Genomic DNA, 18,680 nt, shown 5'->3' on the forward strand with positions numbered 1-18,680 from the left:
AATGGAGGATTCTGTACTTTTGGGGACCTTCAATGCTGCAGAAATGTTTTGGTACCCTTCCCCAGATCTGTGCCTCGGAGCTCTACGGACAACTGCTTCGACCTCATGGCTTGGTTTTTTCTCGGACATGGCACTGTCAACTGTAGAACCTTATATAGACAGGTGTGTCCCTTTCCAAATCATGTCCAATCAATTGAATTTACCACAAGTGGACTCCAATCAAGTTGCAGAAACATCTCAAGGATGATCAACGGAAACAGGATGCACCGGATATCAATTTCGAGTCTCATAGCAAAGGGTCTGAAAATGTAAATAAGGTATTTCGTTTTTCTATTTGTTATAAATTAGCAAGCATTTCCAAAAACCCGTTTTCGCTTTGTCATTATGGGGTATTGTGTTTAGTTTGCTGAGACTTTAAAAAATATTTAATCCATTTTAGAAATGAGCTGTAACGTAGCAAAATGTGGAAAAAGTCAAGGGGTCTAAATAATATCTGAAGTCACTGTATGTAGTCAAAGTGTGTATGCTGGTGTGTGTGTGCACGCATGCTGCATTCATGCAAGTGTATGAGCGTGCGCAGGTGTGTGTGTTCCCCACCCTGTGGATGATGCCAGCGGAGTGCAGGTGTCTGATGCCACAGAGGATCTGGTAGAGCAGGTAGGACATCCTCTCATGGTCCAGGTCCATGTGGATCACCTGGCACAGACTGGCATCCATTAGCTCCATCACTAGGTAGCTGGCACCGGGAGAGGGAAGGAGAAGAGGACATAAGAACAAGCAGAGATTGAATAGTAGAAGATTGGCGAGAACGTCTATCAGCAAACCTAAGGGTATTACTGTATCAAACTGGATTTGAGTTGAAGCCTAAGGGCTCTGTTTCAATGTCCACACTCGTATAGTACGCGTAGAATTACGCCATGCATTGGAATGTAGCGCAGAACTACTCAACAATAAAAGAAAGACCACAGGTACAAGAAGACTTACAGGTCCTGAAACTCCTCCAATGACTTCTGAGGCGTGAACACATTGATCAACCTGATAATCTGAGGACAGACAAACGCCACTCATCAGCTGAATAGATTATTAAAGGAATATAGGTTATTAACAGGTTATGAAACGTAATATCAAGGTATTACTGATGGTTACTATATTGTATCTATTAGGTTATTATTTTTTGCATCATACGGCATGTGTCAGCTTAAAATAGACAATCAGCTCAATAGACAGGGCAGAGGGCTTTCAAACAGTAGCTTGTTAAAAATCGGGTGCCATACGTTTTTGTGGTTGACACATTTGAGCAGCACCAGTTCCCTGTAGGCCCGCTTGGCATGAGTCTGGTTCTGGAATGGCCGACACAGCTTCTTTACTGCCACGGGAAAACCTAACACTGAGTCTAGAGCAGAGCTGGAGAGGGTGGGGGGGGGGGTAAAGGGAGGATGGAGAGAAATATATGTGCCATGACTCATGACAACGCAAGGCTAAGAGACATACTCATGGAACCTTTCATTCTTGTAGAATAGAGAACAGTAAAACAGTAGCTAGCCTAGTTCTAGGACTACCCAACCTATTGCCCAATCCCAAATGGAATGCACTTGTGGAGATATGAGAGGATTTGACTGGTATGAAACTTTCACTTATTAGAGGGCATATTGTTCGTCTACATAACGGTTGTCTTACCAGACAATGCCCTGCGCCCCAGAGCCGATGGCCCTGAGCTCCTGGTAGCGCTTCAGAACAGTGAAGGTGGAGTCTCCCACCTGCACACTGTAGAACTGGCCCTCATCCACACTCATACTGCTGCTGTCTCGGTCAGGGGCCTCTGTGCTGCCTCGGGGGCCGGAACCAGTCTAGGAGACACAGAGATCGATATAGTAGGACTTGTCTTAATATAATTCATAATATATGTCTGAAATTTGCAAAGCATCCTTCCAGCCATCCAAGTCCTGTTAATCTAAGTGTGTGAGTGGTCTGTGTGTGTGTGTTTAAATGCAGTACAAGAGGACAGAAGCAGTGAGAAGCTAGCTGACAGATAGAGAGCGCCCAGGGCCGTAGTCTAAACAACACTGCTGTGCCTGCTCTAAACCCAGTTACACAACATTACTCCCTTACAACAACCTCTGGCAAAACACATGCAGCTTGACACATCCATTTTTGGGACGACCTGACCAAATTCACATAGAAATGAGAGTAATTCGCATTGAAAGCATGTGCGCTATTTCTATGCTTCGTTTTTGCATCTTTTACTTTTGAACACCGCAGCTGAACATCAAGCAGCTGTTAAAAACAATATTTTTGGTTATGGGAAATATATTTCACAATGGTTTAGATGGTACAATCATTCTCTCTATTATACTTGCTTGTTTTGTCAAACTGAAATTTTAGCAACCAGGAAATGGCGGATCAATTTCTGCATAGTGCATCTTTAAAACACGTATACACAAACTGACAAAACAGTTCATCTATGCTGATGAAGATCCATGTCTGCCTGTTAAGCGTGGTGTGTGTTTCAGGACCTCAGAGATAATGTGTAGGCATGCTGTAGCTGATGCTTCTGGCAGGAAGAAAGAGGAATGTTATTATTGGCTGTGTATGTGGGGGGAGGCGTGTTTGTGTCAGTGTGTGTGTGATTGCAGATGCCCACACTGTTGTAGCAGTGTGTGGGCACCATGACAAATCCCCACAGGTGAATTGGACTCAGCTACATTACAGGCTTTCAGTCAGGCAAATTGCCAAAAGAAAGAAGGCAAGGTACAGGGGAAATCGTATCCCTTTATAATTTTTTTAATATTTTTTTAAAACACAATAAAAACACTCACAGACAATGACACTAAACACAGAGGTACACATGGAAAAGACATGCACTCATGTCATGCATCTACAATCGCATGTGAAACCACAGGAGTTACATACAAGGTTAGGGAGAAACGGATTTACGTGTAATCCATTACATGTAACAGATTATATATATATATATATATATATATATATATATATTTATATATATATATATATATTTTAAACTAGTTACGTTACCAGCTAAAATATTGTAATCAGATGACAGATACTTTTGAAAAAACAGATTACTTTTGAATAAAATAAAGAAATAAAAATCTTTGACACCGTTGACGTGTCGGTCCCATGTTTCAGGAGTTGAATTTAAGATCACAGAAAATGTCCATATACACAAGAAGCTTATTTCTCTCAAATTGTGTGCCCTAATTTGTTTACGTCCCCATTAGTGAGCATTTCTCCTTTGCCAAGATAATCCATCCACCTGACAGGTATGGCATGTCAAGAAGCTGATTAAACAGCATGATCATTACACAAGTGCACCTTGTGATGGGGGACACCAAAAAGCCACTAAACTGTGCAGTTCTCTCACACAACACAATGCCACAGATGACTCAAGTTGAGGGAGCGTTTAAATTGGCATGCTGAATGGAGGAATGTCAGCAAGAGCTGTTGCCAGAGAATTGAATGTTAATTTCACTACCAATGTCGTTTTAGAGAATTTGGCCGTACGTCCAATCGGCCTCACAACCATAGACCACGTGTAACAATGCCAGCCCAGGACCTCCACATCCGGCTTCTTCACCTGCGGTATTGTCTGAGACCAGCCACCCAGACAGTTGATGGATCTGTACAACCAAAGAATTTCTGCACAAACAATCTCAGGGAAGCTCATCTGTGTGCTCAGCATCCTCACAAAGGTCTTGATCGGACTGTAGTTCGGCAGGTAGCCTAGTGGTTAGGGCAATGGACCAGTAACCGAAAGTTTGCAAGATCGAATCACAGAGCTGACTAGGTAAAAATCTGCAATTCTGCCCCTGAACAAGGCTCTTCCTAGGCAGTTATTGAAAATAAGAATTTGTTCTTAACGGACTTGCCTAGTTAAATAAAAGGTTAAAAAAATAATTATAACTGACTTCAGTGGGAAAAATGCTCACCTTCGATGGCCACTGGCACGCTGGAAAAGCGTGCTCTTCATGGATAAATCCCGGTTTGAACTCTACCGGACATATGGCAGACAGCGGCGTGTGGGCGAGTGGTATGCTGATGTCAACGATGAGAACAGAATGCCCTATGGTGACGGTGGGGTTATGGCATGGGCAAGCATAAGCTAAGGACAATGAACACTATCTATGCAAAGGAGATATGTTGCAAAACATGAGGCAAATGGTGTTCACACCAGATACTGACTGGTTTTCTGATCCATGTCTCGAAATAAAAATAAATAAAAAGGTTCCGTATTCCCAGTCATGTGAAATCCATAGATTAGGGCCTAATGAATTCATTTCAATAGACTGATTTCCTTATATAAACTCAGTAAAATCTTTTAAATTGTTGGATGTAATCAAAAATCAGCATGGAAAAAACGGGCAAGTTTAATTTTCCTGAGCGAGTCTGACCACAAGTCAGAGACCACTACGATGACACTAAATGTGTTTGATGGATCGCAGGAAAGAGCAGGAAAAGGCTTGTGGGCTACAGTCCAAGCTATGTCTTCCAATGGTGTGACTGATGTCAGCATCCAAAGATTATCCAACTTGAATTAACGCTTGGTTGGAGGGAAGGGCGACAGCAGTGGTGTTGCCTAGGGGAAATGCTGTTATCACTTATTATTGATATTTACATGGCACATTGACATGCACTGCTGTGCGCTCATTTAGCTATTTGCGCCTTACGGATTTGTGGTTGTTGTGGATGGCTGTTTAACAAATACGGTGGGGCAAAAAAGTATTTAGTCAGCCACCAACTGTGCAAGTACTCCCACTTAAAAAGATGAGAGAGGCCTGTAATTTTCATCATAGGTACACTTCAAGTATGACAGACAAAATGAGAAGAAGAAAAAAAATCCAGAAAATCACGTAGGATTTTTTATGAATTTATTAGCAAATTATGGTGGAAAACCAGTCTAATGTCCATTACTCTGGTTTCTTCGCCCAAGCATTTTCTTTTTATTGGTGTCCTTTAGTGGATGTTTCTTTGCCCAGGCCTTTTCTTTTTATTGGTGTCCTTTAGTGGATGTTTCTTTGCAACAATTGGATCAGAGGAGACTGTGTGAATCAGACGTTCACGAACAGTTGATGTTGAGATGTGTCTGTTACTTGAACCCTGTGAAGCATTTATTGGGGCTGCAATCTGAGGTGCAGTTAACTAATGGAACTTATCCTCTGCAGCAGAGGTAACTGTGTGTATTCCTTTCCTGTGGTGGTCCTCATGAGAGACAGTTTCATCATGATGGTTTTTGCCACTTTCCGTATTGTCTGACCTTCGTGTTTTAAAGTGATGATGGACTGCCGTTTCTCTTTAATTATTTGATCTGTTCTTGACGTAATATGGACATGGTGTTATACCAAATAGAGCTACCTTCTGTATACCAAAACTGATTGGCTCAAATGCATTGAGGAAAGAAATTCCACGATTTATCTTTTAACAAGGCACACCTGTTAATTGAAATGCATTCCAGGTGACTACCTCATGAAACTGGTTGAGAGAATGCGAAGCGTGTGCAAAGCTGTCATCAAGGCAAAGGGTGGGAACTTAGAAGAATCTTGTTTAACACCATTTTGCTTACTACGTAATTCCATGTTTTATTTCATAGTTTTGATGTCTTCACTATTATGCTACAATGTATAAGGTGCAGGCAGCGATTGGTTGAAGAGCATGCATTTAGTTTTACTAGCATTTAAAAGCAGTTGGAGGCAATGGAAGGAGTGTTCTATGGCATTGAAGCTCGTTTGGAGGTTTGTTAATAACCTCTCTGGCGCAGGCATTCCACTAGCGACCCACCTCGACAACTTCTGGTGAAATTGCAGAGCGCCAAATTCAAAATACAGAAATAGTCATAATAAACGTTCATAAAAATACAAGTGTTATACATCTTAAAGATTAACTTCTTGTTAATCCAGCCGCTTTGTCAGATTTAAAAAAGGCTTTACGGTGAAAGCATCCCATGCGATTATCTGAGGACAACATCCCAAAAACAATGACCCAACACAAACCTCCAGGCTGTGTAAGGACTATTTGACCAAGAAGGAGAGTGATGGAGTGCTGCATCATATCACCCGACCTCAACCCAATTTAGATGGTTTGAGATGAGTTTGACCGTAGAGTGAATGAAAAGCAGCCAACAAGTGCTCAGCATACAGTATGTGGGAACTCCTTCAAGACTGTTGGAAAAGCATCCCAGGGGAAGCTGGTTGAGAGAATGCCAAGAGTGTGCAAAGCTGTCAAGGCAAAGGGTGGCTAATTAAACAAATCAAAACTTATTTTAGATTCTTCTAAGTAGCTACCCTTTGCCTTGACAGCTTTGCACACTCTTGGAAATCTTTCAACCTGGAGGTGTGTGTTGGGTCATTGTCCTGTTGACAAACAAATTATAGTCCCACTAAGTGCAAACCAGATGGTATGGTGTATCGCTACAGAATGCTGTGGTAGCCATGCTGGTTAAGTGTGCCTTGAATTCTAAATAACTCACTGACAGTGTCACCAGCAAAGCACCCCCACACCTCCATGCTTCAAAGTGGGAACCACACATGCGTAGATCATACGTGACACTGTCAGTACTCTGAGTCTCACAAAGACACGGCGGTTGGAACCATTTGGACTCATCAGACCAAAAGATAGTGCTCGTGTTCCTTGGCCCAAGCAAGTCTCATCTTATTGGTGTCCTTAAGTAGTCGTGTCTTTGTTGCAATTCGATCGCTGCAGCTGTACATAGTCCATCGGTATATAGCCCACCCAATTTACCTACCTCATCCCCACACTGTTTTTATTTTATTTACTTTTCTGCTCTTTTGCACACCAGTATCTCTACCTGCACATGTTCATCTGATCATTTATCACTCCAGTGTTAATCTGCTAAATTGTAATTATTCACTCCTATGGCCTATTTATTGCCTACCTCCTCGTGCCATTTGCACACAATGTGTATAGATTATTTTTTTCTACTATGTTATTGACTTGTTTATTGTTTACTCCATGTGTAACTCTGTGTTGTTGTCTGTTCACACTGCTATGCTTGATCTTGGCCAGGTCGCAGTTGCAAATGAGAACTTTATTTAACCTACCTGGTTAAATAAAGGTGAAATTAAAAATTAAAATTAAAATTCCATATGTGTCATTTCATAGTTGATGTCAACGATGTAGAAAATTGTAAAAATATAGAAAAAAAATAACTGGAACGAGTAGGTGTGTGCCCCATCCACGGCTTACTTTTATGGGTTAATGTAAAGATAACCTAATTTTATTATCTATAGAAAGCAATGGGTTGGAAGAAGCCTAACATAACCAACCCATAAAGGAAATGCAACATCAATTTCTGGCCCACTATGTAAACTCTAACATAATTTTATCCTGCAATAGATGTTAGTAAATTGGCTATATTAATTTGTCTTCTAATGTCTCTTAAAAGTGAAAGTAATTTGAAAGCAACAAAGACTACTAAGAAGGTATCAGTGGCATTAAAATCATACTTAAATTAAGGGGTTGGCACTGATTTACTATAGCCTAGACCACGCACTAAACTATTATGTGAACAGAGTTAGTTTTAGACAGAGTATAAACACATATCCTGTGTGAGCATGAGCATCTTCACAGCTAGCCCTGTGTGACACACAGGGACCCCTGGGACAGGATGTGATGCGGCTCCCTGGAGCCAACTGACTGGAATATCAGATTATAATACAGCAACACACACAAAGGCAGTGCTTATCTGTATGGAGAGAGAGTCTTATAAAAAGGAGTAGAGGTCGACCGATTATGGTTTTTCAACGGCGATACCGATTTATTGAAGAACCAAAAAAAGCCGATACCGATTAATCGGACGATAAAAAAAAAAAAAAGTGTTTTATTTATTTATTTGTAATAATGACAATTACAACAATACTGAATGAACACTTATTTGAACAATACATCAATAAAATCAATTTAGCCTCAAATAAATAATGAAACATGTTCAATTTGGTTTAAATAATGCAAAAACAAAGTGTTGGAGAAGAAAGTAAAAGTGTAATATGTGCCATGTAAGAAAGCTAATGTTTAAGTTCCTTGCTCAGAACATGAGAACATATGAAAGCTGGTGGTTCCTTTTAACATGAGTCTTCAATATTCCCAGGTAAGAAGTTTTAGGTTGTAGTTATTATAGGAATTATAGGACTATTTCTCAAGACCATTTGTATTTCATTAACCTTTGACTATTTGATGTTCTTATAGGCACTTTAGTATTGCCAGTGTAACAGTATAGATTCCATCCCTCTCCTTGCTCCTACCTGGGCTCGAACCAGGAACACATCGACAACAGCCACCCTCGAAGCAGCGTTACCTATGCAGAGCAAGGGGAACAACCACTCCAAGTCTCAGAGCGAGTGGCGTTTGAAACGCTATTAGCGCGCACTAACTAGCTAGCCATTTCACATTGGTTACACCAGCCTAATCTCGGGAGTTAATAGGCTTGAAGTCCTAAACAGCTGTTAGCAAACGCACACAAGTGCTATTTGAATGAATGCTTACGAGCCTGCTGGTGCCTACCATCGATCAGTCAGACTGCTCTATCAAATCGTAGACTTAGTTATAACATGATAACACACAGAAATACGAGCCTTTGGTCACTAATATGGTCGAATCCGGAAACTATCATCTCGAAAACAAGACATTTATTCTTTCAGTGAAATACAGAACCGTTCCGTATTTTATCTAACGGGTGGCATCCATAAGTCTAAATATTGCTGTTACATTGCATATCCTTCAATGTTATGTCATAATTACGGAAAATTCTGGCAAATTAGGCGGCCCAAACTGTTGCATATACACTGACTCTGCGTGCAATGAACGCAAGAAAAGTGACACAATTTCATCTGGTTAATATTGCCTGCTAACTTGGATTTCTTTTAGCTAAATATGCAGGTTTAAAAATGTATACTTCTGTGTATTGATTTTAAGAAAGGCATTGGTGTTCATGGTTAGGTACACATTGGAGCAACGATACGCACCGCATCGATTATATGCAACGCAGGACACGCTAGATAATATCTAGTAAAACATCAACCATGTGTAGTTAACTAGTGATTATGATTGATTGTTTTTTATAAGATAAGTTTAATGCTAGCTAGCAACTTACCTTGGCTTACTGCATTCGCGTAACAGGCAGGCTCCTCATGGAGTGCAATGAGAGGCAGGTGGTTAGAGTGTTGGACTAATTAACTGTAAGGTTGCAAGATTGAATCCCTAAGCTGACAAGGTAAAAATCTGTCGTTCTGCCCCTGAACAAGGCAGTTAACCCACCGTTCCTAGGCAGTCATTGAAAATAAGAATGTGTTCTTAACTGATTTGCCTCGTTAAATAAAGGTGTAAAAAAAATAAAAAAAGCGGTGTCCAAAAATACCGATTTTCGATTGTTATGAAAACTTGATCTTAATGAACTTAATCGGCCATTCCGATTAATCGGTCGACCTCTAGTCTTGACTGGTCTGGAATTCGGTGTCGTAACCAACCTAATTTGGAAAATGCTAACCTTCGATGGCTACTGGCACCCTCAGTGTGCTTTTCACAGATGAATCCCGGTTTCAACTGTACTGGGCAGATGACAGACAGTGTGCATGGCGTCATGTGTGCAAGCGGTTTGTTGAGATGTTGTGAACAGAGTGCCCCATGGTGGGGTTATGGTATGGGCAGGCGTAAGCTACGGACAACGAACGCAATTGCATTTTATCAATGGCTATTTGAATGCACAGAAACACCGTGACGAGCTCCTGAGGCCAAAAGTCGTGCAATTCTTCCGCCGCCGTCACCTCATGTTTCAGCATGATAATGCACGGCCCATGTCGCAAGGATCTGTAAACAATTCCTGGAAGCTGAAAATGTCCCATTTCTTCCATTGCCTGCATACTCACCAGACATTTCACTACCCATGTTTGGGATTTCCTTATGAACTGCAAATCAGTAAAATCTTTTAAATTGTTGCATGCTGCGTTTTTAAAAATCATTTTTGTTTGGTGTGTGTATGTAGTCTAGCCTAATGTGCACTGTTTTAGATGCTTCACTACCACATTCGCTGCCTAATCCAGTTTTTATCTGAACCCACTCACCTTTTAGGGTATGAGTTAGGCTAGGTGGGTGCCGGGCCTCCTATGCACCAACAATAGTCAATTCAAGTAATTCCAACCCTGTTCACTTATAACCTGTTTCACTGCTCATTAAGTCAACAGATTTTTATTTCAATCCACCAAACCATGACACGAGTGTCCATTCTTGTGACTCCTTTTTTTAGAGGTCGACCAATTAATTAGGGCTGATTTCAAGTTTTCATAACAATCGGAAATCTGTATTTTTGGATGCCGAAAATGTATTTTGATTTATTTTTAACACTTTATTTAATCTTTATTTAACTAGGCAAGTCAGTTAAGAACACGTTCTTATTTTCAATGACGGACTAGGAATGTTGGGTTAACTGCCTTGTTCAGGGGCAGAACGACAGATTTTTACCTTGTCAGCTCAGGGATTCAATCTTGCAACCTTACGGTGATTTCCCGGATAAAGCACTAAATAAACTTCAGTTAGTGCTAAATACGGCTGCTAGAATCCTGACTAGAACCAAAAAATTTGATCATATTACTCCAGTGCTAGCCTCTCTACACTGGCTTCCTGTCAAAGCAAGGGCTGATTTCAAGGTTTTACTGCTAACCTACAAAGCATTACATGGGCTTGCTCCTATCTATCTCTCTGATTTGGTCCTGCCGTACATACCTACACGTACGCTACGGTCACAAGACGCAGGCCTCCTAATTGTCCCTAGAATTTTTAAGCAAACAGCTGGAGGCAGGGCTTTCTCCTATAGAGCTCCATTTTTATGGAACGGTCTGCCTACCCATGTCAGAGACGCAAACTCGGTCTCAACCTTTAAGTCTCTACTGAAGACTCATCTCTTCAGTGGGTCATATGATTGAGTGTAGTCTGGCCCAGGAGTGGGAGGGTGAACAGAAAGGCTCTGGAGCAACGAACCACCCTTGCTGTCTCTGCCTGGCCGGTTCCCCTCTTTCCACTGGGATTCTCTGCCTCTAACCCTATTACAGGGGCTGAGTCACTGGCTTTACTGGGGCTCTCTCATGCCGTCCCTGGAGGGGGTGCGTCACCTGAGTGGGTTGAGTCACTGATGTGGTCATCCTGTCTGGGTTGGCGCCCCCCCCCCCCCCCTTAAGTTGTGCCGTGGCGGAGGTCTTTGTGGGCTATACTCAGCCTTGTCTCAGGATGGTATGTTGGTGGTTGAAGATATCCCTCTAGTGGTGTGGGGGCTGTGCTTTGGCAAAGTGGGTGGGGTTATATCCTTCCTGTTTGGCCCTGTCCGGGGGTGTCCTCGGAGTGGGCCACAGTGTCTCCTGACCCCTCCTGTCTCAGCCTCCAGTATTTATGCTGCAGTAGTTTATGTGTCGGGGGGCTAGGGTCAGTTTGTTATATCTGGAGTACTTCTCCTGTCCTATTCGGTGTCCTGTGTGAATCTAAGTGTGCGTTCTGTAATTCTCTCCTTCTCTCTTTCTCTCTCTCGGAGGACCTGAGCCCTAGGACCATGCCCCAGGACTACCTGACATGATGACTCCTTGCTGTCCCCAGTCCACCTGGCTGTGCTGCTGCTCCAGTTTCAACTGTTCTGCCTTATTATTATTCGACCATGCTGATCATTTATGAACATTTGAACATCTTGGCCATGTTCTGTTATAATCTCCACCCGGCACAGCCAGAAGAGGACTGGCCATCCCACATATGCTCTCTCTAATTCTCTCTTTCTTTCTCTCTCTCGGAGGACCTGAGCCCTAGGACCATGCCCCAGGAATACCTGACATGATGACTCCTTGCTGTCCCCAGTCCACCTGACTGTGCTGCTGCTCCAGTTTCAACTATTCTGCCTTATTATTATTCGACCATGCTGGTCATTTATGAACATTTGAACATCTTGACCATGTTTTGTTATAATCTCCACCCGGCACAGCCAGAAGAGGACTGGCCACCCCACATAGCCTGGTTCCTCTCTAGGTTTCTTCCTAGGTTTTGGCCTTTCTAGGGAGTTTTTCCTAGCCACCGTGCTTCTACACCTGCATTGCTTGCTGTTTGGGGTTTTAGGCTGGGTTTCTGTACAGCACTTTGAGATATCAGCTGATGTACGAAGGGCTATATAAAATAAATTTGATTGATTGATTGAACTAGTCCAATGCTCTAACCACCTGCCTCACGAATGCAGTAAGAAGCCAAGGTAAGTTGCTAGCTAGCATTAAACTTAATCAATCCTAATCACTAGTTATAACTACACATGGATGATGATATCACTAGTTTATCTAGCGTGTCCTGCGTTGCATATAATCGGTGCAGTGCGCATTCGCGAAAAAGGACTGTCGTTGCTCTAACATGTACCTAACCATAAACACCAATGCCTTTCTTAAAATCAATACACAGAAGTATATATTTTTAAACCTGCATATTTACCTAAAATAAATCCAGGTTAGCAGGCAATATTAACCAGGTGAAATTGTGTCACTTCTCTTGCGTTCATTGTACGCAGAGTCAGGATATATGCAACAGTTTGGGCCGCCTGGCTCATTGCGCTAATTTGCCAGATTTTACATAATTATGACAACATTGAAGGTTGTGAAATGTAACAGCAATATTTAGACTTATGGATGCCACCCGAACGGAACGGTTCCGTATTTCACTGAAAGAATAAACATCTTGTTTTCGAGATGATAGTTTCCAGATTCGACCATATTAGTGACCAAAGGCTCGCATTTCTGTGTGTTATTATGTTATAATTAAGTCTATGATTTGATAGAGCAGTCTGACTGAGCGATGGTAGGCACCAGCAGGCTCATATGCATTCATTCAAACAGTACTTTTGTGCGTTTTTCCAGCAGCTCTGCTGTTTATGACTTCAAGCCTATCAACTCCCGAGATTAGGCTGGTGTAACGATATGATGTGAAATGGCTAGCTAGTTAGCAGGGTGCGCGCTAATAGCGTTTCAAACGTCACTCGCTCTGAGACTTGGAGTAGTTGTTCCCCTTGCTCTGCATGGGTAACGCTGCTTTGAGGGTGGCTGTTGTCGATGTGTTCCTTGTTCGAGCCCAGGTAGGAGCGAGGAGAGGGACGGAAGCTATACTGTTACACTGGCAATACTAAAGTGCCTATAAGAACATCAAATAGTCAAAGGTATATGAAATAGTCCTATAATAACTACAACCTAAAACTTCTTACCTGGGAATATTGAAGACTCATGTTAAAAGGAACCACCAGCTTTCATATGTTCTCATGTTCTGAGCAAGGAACTTAAACGTTAGCTTTCTTACATGGCACATATTGCACTTTTACTTTCTTCTCCAACACTTTGTTTTTGCATTATTTAAACCAAATTGAACATGTTTCATTATTTATTTGAGGCTAAATAGATTTTATTGATGTATTATATTAAGTTAAAATAAGTGTTCATTCAGTATTGTTGTAATTGTCATTATTACAAATAAATAAATAAAACACTTATTTTTTTAATCGTCCGATTAATCGGTATCGGCTTTTTTTGGTCCTTCAATAAATCGGTATCGGCGTTGAAAAACCATAATCGGTCGACCTCTAGTCAAGACCCTGGTGAGGACGCCGAGCATGCATATTAGCTCACCTGAGACGGTTTCTGCTGTACTTCTTCAGTTGTGCAAACACACAGTTTTGTCAGTAAGTCTAAGCCAGAGTATCCTGGGCTGGCGTGGTTACATGTGGCCTGCGGTTCTGAGCCCGGTTGGACTTACTGACAAATTCGCAAAAAACGACATTGGAGGCGGCTGATGGTAGAGAAATGAACATTAAATTATTTGGCAACAGCTCTGGTGGACATTCCTCCAGTCAGTATGCCAATTGCACGCTCCCTAGTGTTATGCAAGACAAATGCACATTTTAAAAGGGACCTTTTATTGTCCCCAGCACAAGGTGCACCTGTGTAACAATCATGCTGTTTAATCAGCTTCTTGACCTGCCAGACCTGTCAGATGGATGGATTAATTTGGCAAAGGTGAAATGCTCACTAAGAGTGATGTAAACAAGTTAGTGCATTTATTTTTGAGAGACAAATGAGCTTTTTATGCATATGGAACATTTCTGGGATCTTTTATTTCAGCTAATGAAACATGGGACCAACACTTCACATGTTACTTTTATATTTTTGTTCAGTCTAATGATACTCTCCTGAGAGAAGAAATTAAAGCTATGGCTTCTCTCAATAATAAATACATTAAAAAACACCACACACACACGATATTGCATCATTCAGAACCTAAAGCAAGTGGAAAACGACAATCTTTTAAAAAGTACAAATGAATGAACCTCAAAAATGCAGTCATTGATTTGGCTCAAGAAAGCGTGAATAATGTAATCTCATTCCATGTAGGCTACTAAAATTGACTTCAGACAAAAAAATAAGCGATAAAATAGGAGATCGTCCGGAAACACTGAAACGCCCTATAGCATAGCCTACTTCCCCCAAGCGTTAACCCCGCTATTTCGTTCCCATTCAATTCCTAGCTGGTAAACTGAACTGGCACAACCCGGTTGATTGAAAGATGAAGTCATCGCCCATCTTCTCATCGACCCCCGGTTTATGACACCGCATACCATCGGCAATCCACTATACCCTAGCCTAATGTCAATCGTCAGAGGTTTGTTAAAACTCACGTTTTCTGGTGTGCCACTTATTATTCGCCAAGGCCCTGGCTCTTCCGTTTCTATCACTCCGAGCAGACAATGCGGTAGCAGGAATGGAAAAAGGACGGACAGCGGGCAGAATCATACGACACCTACCTTCTCCCTTCGCTTCTCCTATGTCACTCCCATGCATGGAAATGACGAGATACCAGCTCCTCTCCCTCGTTGGGAATATCGGGAATTAAGTAAAGTTATGAAGACCAGTTTTCCTAATTGCCAATAGAAATGTGAAAATGCTTCCCGAGTTTGAAACCAAAATGACAAACTCCTGCACTATCAGAGGCGGAGGAGGGTATGTCGGGTTCAAGTGCTTGTCGAAACGAAGAAACTCGGAAATGTCCGACTTGCTAATTGGTTGTAGTTAAACACGTGCCGCAAGTCGGAAATGTCTGTGTATCCTAATTCCGACTAGAACGTGAACGCGGCAGTAGTCTCAACACAACAAGTGAATGACGTAATCACGTTGTTTCACGTTGGACTGTAAGTTTGTGGCAAACTTTTTTTTATTGTCGAAAGAAACATTACATATGTTTCCATTAAACTGGCGACATATTTTAAGCGAATATTCTAAATCCGCATAAAGAAAATATTTTCCCACCAGTAACCACGTTTCCATCCACAGTTTTTATGAGAGTAAAGTCATACCGTATTAAAAAAATGGAAACAGGAAGTTTTGGTACAATTAATAAATGCAGACAAGATAATTTTCTCGTTCTACATGTCTACATGATGGCATCTTTTTGTATCGGTAAAATGTATTATGCGAGAAATGGCGGTGGAAACGCCTTTATGCGCAAGTATTGATATAACAACCATCATATCGAAGTAAACTTGGAGTCACGTGATGCTATGTCTCGGGAAACCATGCAGTTTAAATTAGGCTACAGGAAATAAATTAAGATGAACTTCACAGGGTGGTGAAAGTGCATGGTATGAGCTTGGTGCTCCTTTCCAATATATATCGAGGATCTTATTCTGGTGCCATGATCATCGATGCTTGACTGACGTTTTGACAAATACAAACATTATCGCTCTTATACATAGTCTCATCGTGTAAACTTGCCTAGCCACACTGTATCTGCAAACTGTTGGCTAGAATAAATGTGCCAAAACCAGAGTAGGCACATTTTTTATTTAACAGTTGTGACAAAACTATCGGTAGATTCGGTGCGAATTACGGAGGAATGAGACCTTAGCTCCCATAAATGCAACAAAAGTGTGTAAATAATACTAATTTAACCATTCTCGTCTTTCTTTAAAATGTCATGGTAAATATGTTTTACAGTGGTAAATATGAAGCTGGTAAATATGAAAATAAAAGCTTCCAAATGAAAATAACACCCCATCTCTCTGTTATGGTTTAATCCATTTATTTCTATGTGGCAGTGCTGTCCACTCAGTAGTGCTGAATTTAGGCCTCTGCCAAAGCTCCTTTATGCATAAGATTTTACTTTGTACTTCCTCATTTCCGCCATTTGTTTGCCATACATTCTTGATTAAAAAATGTACCTATGCCTTTATTCTAATGCATTAGATTTATCCATTGATTTATCATTGTTTGCTTTTGTCAGTCAGCTGTTTAGAGCTCTCATTGCTTTGTTTTTCAAGTGCACAGCTGGTTCTCCCTGACATCCTTGGCCAAAAGTAGTACGCCATTTATTTACCCTTATTATTTTCTATCAATATTTGTTTTCTTACCAGGATCAGCTGATGAGGTCGAAAATATCACTAGACCCACAGCCTACAGCTAGACACCAATTCTCATCCAATAAGTATACTTTAATGACAGCAGACCTATAAGGTGATTTGGCATTTGATTTTGAAATGGCATAGGCCTACATTATTTGGGATTTGTGTGCCCATGAGAACTGTTATATGGCAAAGCATAATTAAATGTTACATACACATAGTTACACTTACGGTACATTTACAAATGCTTAATAATGACAAATAACACTCATGAATGTCATTAATGTAATGGATAAAAGGTAGCATTTTATGTCACATGATCTGTGACAACTCATGAACTAGGGTGTAAAACATGTTTTTTAAATTAAACTCATGTAATATATTGAAAGTAGGCTACCTGTTCTGCGTATGTTCGTGTGTGTAAAATTGCCTCAGCTGAGAGGGTAGGTTATCTCGGCAGTGGTGTAGACCTAGTGGAGGGTAAACAGTTTTCCCACCTTTTTCAGAAAAATGCATTGAAAGTATAGGGAGCGTAATGGTGATCAGAGTTTACCCACTTTTTTTTTTACAACTACATCACTGGCAATGGTAGGCCTATTTGAAGTTCATGGTAATACACATTGTAGCCTAGTCTAGTAAATTGACAGTGTGTTAGGGTGACCACCACCTTTTTCCCGGGACAGTTTCAGCCCCATTTCAGGTGTCCATATTTTTCAGACTACAAAAAAAGGCACATTCTTCAGCAAGACGCATCAATTAATGTAGGCCTAATCAATGGTAATTGCTGTATGTCATTAGGCACACTTTTTGGTGTTTTGTTACAGATGTCTATTTTCATTCATCAAATGGCATAAGAATAAAATAAAATAGTATTTGTCACATGTGCCGAAGGCAACAGGTGTAGGTAGATCTTACCTTACTTAATTTTTTAATATTTTTTATTTCACCTTTATTTAACCAGGTAGGCTAGTTGAGAACAAGTTCTCATTTACAACTGCGACCTGGCCAAGATAAAGCATAGCAGTGTGAACAGACAACAACACAGAGTTACACATGGAGTAAACAATAAACAAGTCAATAACACAGTAGAAAAAAGAAAGAGTTTATATACATTGTGTGCAAAAGGCATGAGGAGGTAGGCGAATAATTACAATTTTGCAGATTAAGAGTCCTTTGCCAACAATGCTATTATAGTATTAAAGAAGTAAGTAAGAACATTTAGCTAAATAAGCTAAAGGAAGAATAGTAACACAATAAAATAACAATAACAATGATACATACAATGGGGTACCGGTAGTCAGTCAATGTGCAGGGGTACGGGTTAGTCAAGGTAATTGAGGTAATATGTATATGAAGGTATGGGTAAAGTGACTATGCATAGTTAATAAACAGAGTAGCTGCAGCATGGAACTTTGAAGAGTGTGAAGGAATGTGAAAGTATGCATGCATGTGTGTGTGTGTGTGTGTGTGTGTTTTGTGTGTGTATCCGTTTGTGTGTGTGTTGGAGTGTCAGTGTAGTATGTGTGAGTGTGTGGTTAGAGTCCAGTGAGTATACATCGACCTGTGCAATAGAGTCGGTGCAAAAAATATAAATAATAATAAAATAAGGGCGTCAATGCAAATAGTCTGAGTAGCCATTTGATTAACCGTTCAGCAGTCTTATGGCTTGGGGATAGAAGCTGTTCAGGTGCCTTTTAGTCACAGATTGACTCTCCGGTACTGCTTGTCGTGCAGTAGCAGAGAGAACAGTCTATGACTTGGGTGGCAGTAGTCCTTGACAATTTTTAGGGCCTTCCTCTGACACCGCCTGGTATGTAGGTCCTGGATGGCAGGAAGCTCGGCCCCAGTGATGTACTAGGCTATATGCACTACCCTCTGTAGCACATTGCGGTCGGATGCCAAGCAGTTTCTGTCACGCCCTGACCATGGAGAGCCCTCGGGGTTCTCTGTGGTGTAGTGGGTCGGGGTGTGACTAAGGGGGGTTTCTGGGTATTGTATTTCTATGTTGGTGTGTGTGTATGGTTCCCAATTGGAGGCAGCTGATAATCGTTGCCTCTAATTGAGGATCATTCTTAGTGTGTCCTTTTTCCCACCTGCTATGTGGGATATTGTTTTGTGTGAGTGCCTATGTATTTCACGATCGTTATATCTTTATTGTTTTGGAAGTTTCACTATCATTAAAATGTGGAACTCTACTCACGCTGCGCCTTGGTCCAATTATTCATACGATGGTCGTGACAGTCCATACCAAGCGGTGATG

The 18,680-nt window shown here is 41.1% G+C and overlaps 1 protein-coding gene across 8 annotated transcripts in view; it reads right to left on the reverse strand.

Annotated features, from left to right (window-relative positions):
* The window catches only part of LOC110488604 (mitogen-activated protein kinase 9), a 35,284-nt gene extending 19,707 nt beyond the window's left edge, over positions 1-15,577 (reverse strand). The window contains exons 1-5 of one of the 8 annotated variants that reach the window (XM_021560874.3): positions 14,828-15,577; positions 1,678-1,847; positions 1,275-1,404; positions 985-1,043; positions 598-736 (exon numbers count right to left, since the gene is read on the reverse strand). In XM_021560874.3, coding sequence (XP_021416549.1) covers positions 598-736; positions 985-1,043; positions 1,275-1,404; positions 1,678-1,793 — 444 coding nt within the window. In that variant the 5' untranslated portion in view covers positions 1,794-1,847; positions 14,828-15,577. Of the gene's footprint in view, positions 1-597; positions 737-984; positions 1,044-1,274; positions 1,405-1,677; positions 1,848-14,701 lie in introns of all 8 variants that reach the window. The other 7 variants (XM_021560877.3, XM_021560875.3, XM_021560876.3 and 4 more) reach the window with 7 other exon arrangements.
* Positions 15,578-18,680: the final 3,103 nt, after the last annotated feature.

The sequence above is a fragment of the Oncorhynchus mykiss genome, chromosome 14 (assembly GCF_057628025.1).
Source record: "Oncorhynchus mykiss isolate SJ-2025 chromosome 14, ASM5762802v1, whole genome shotgun sequence".
NCBI lineage: Eukaryota > Metazoa > Chordata > Actinopteri > Salmoniformes > Salmonidae > Oncorhynchus > Oncorhynchus mykiss.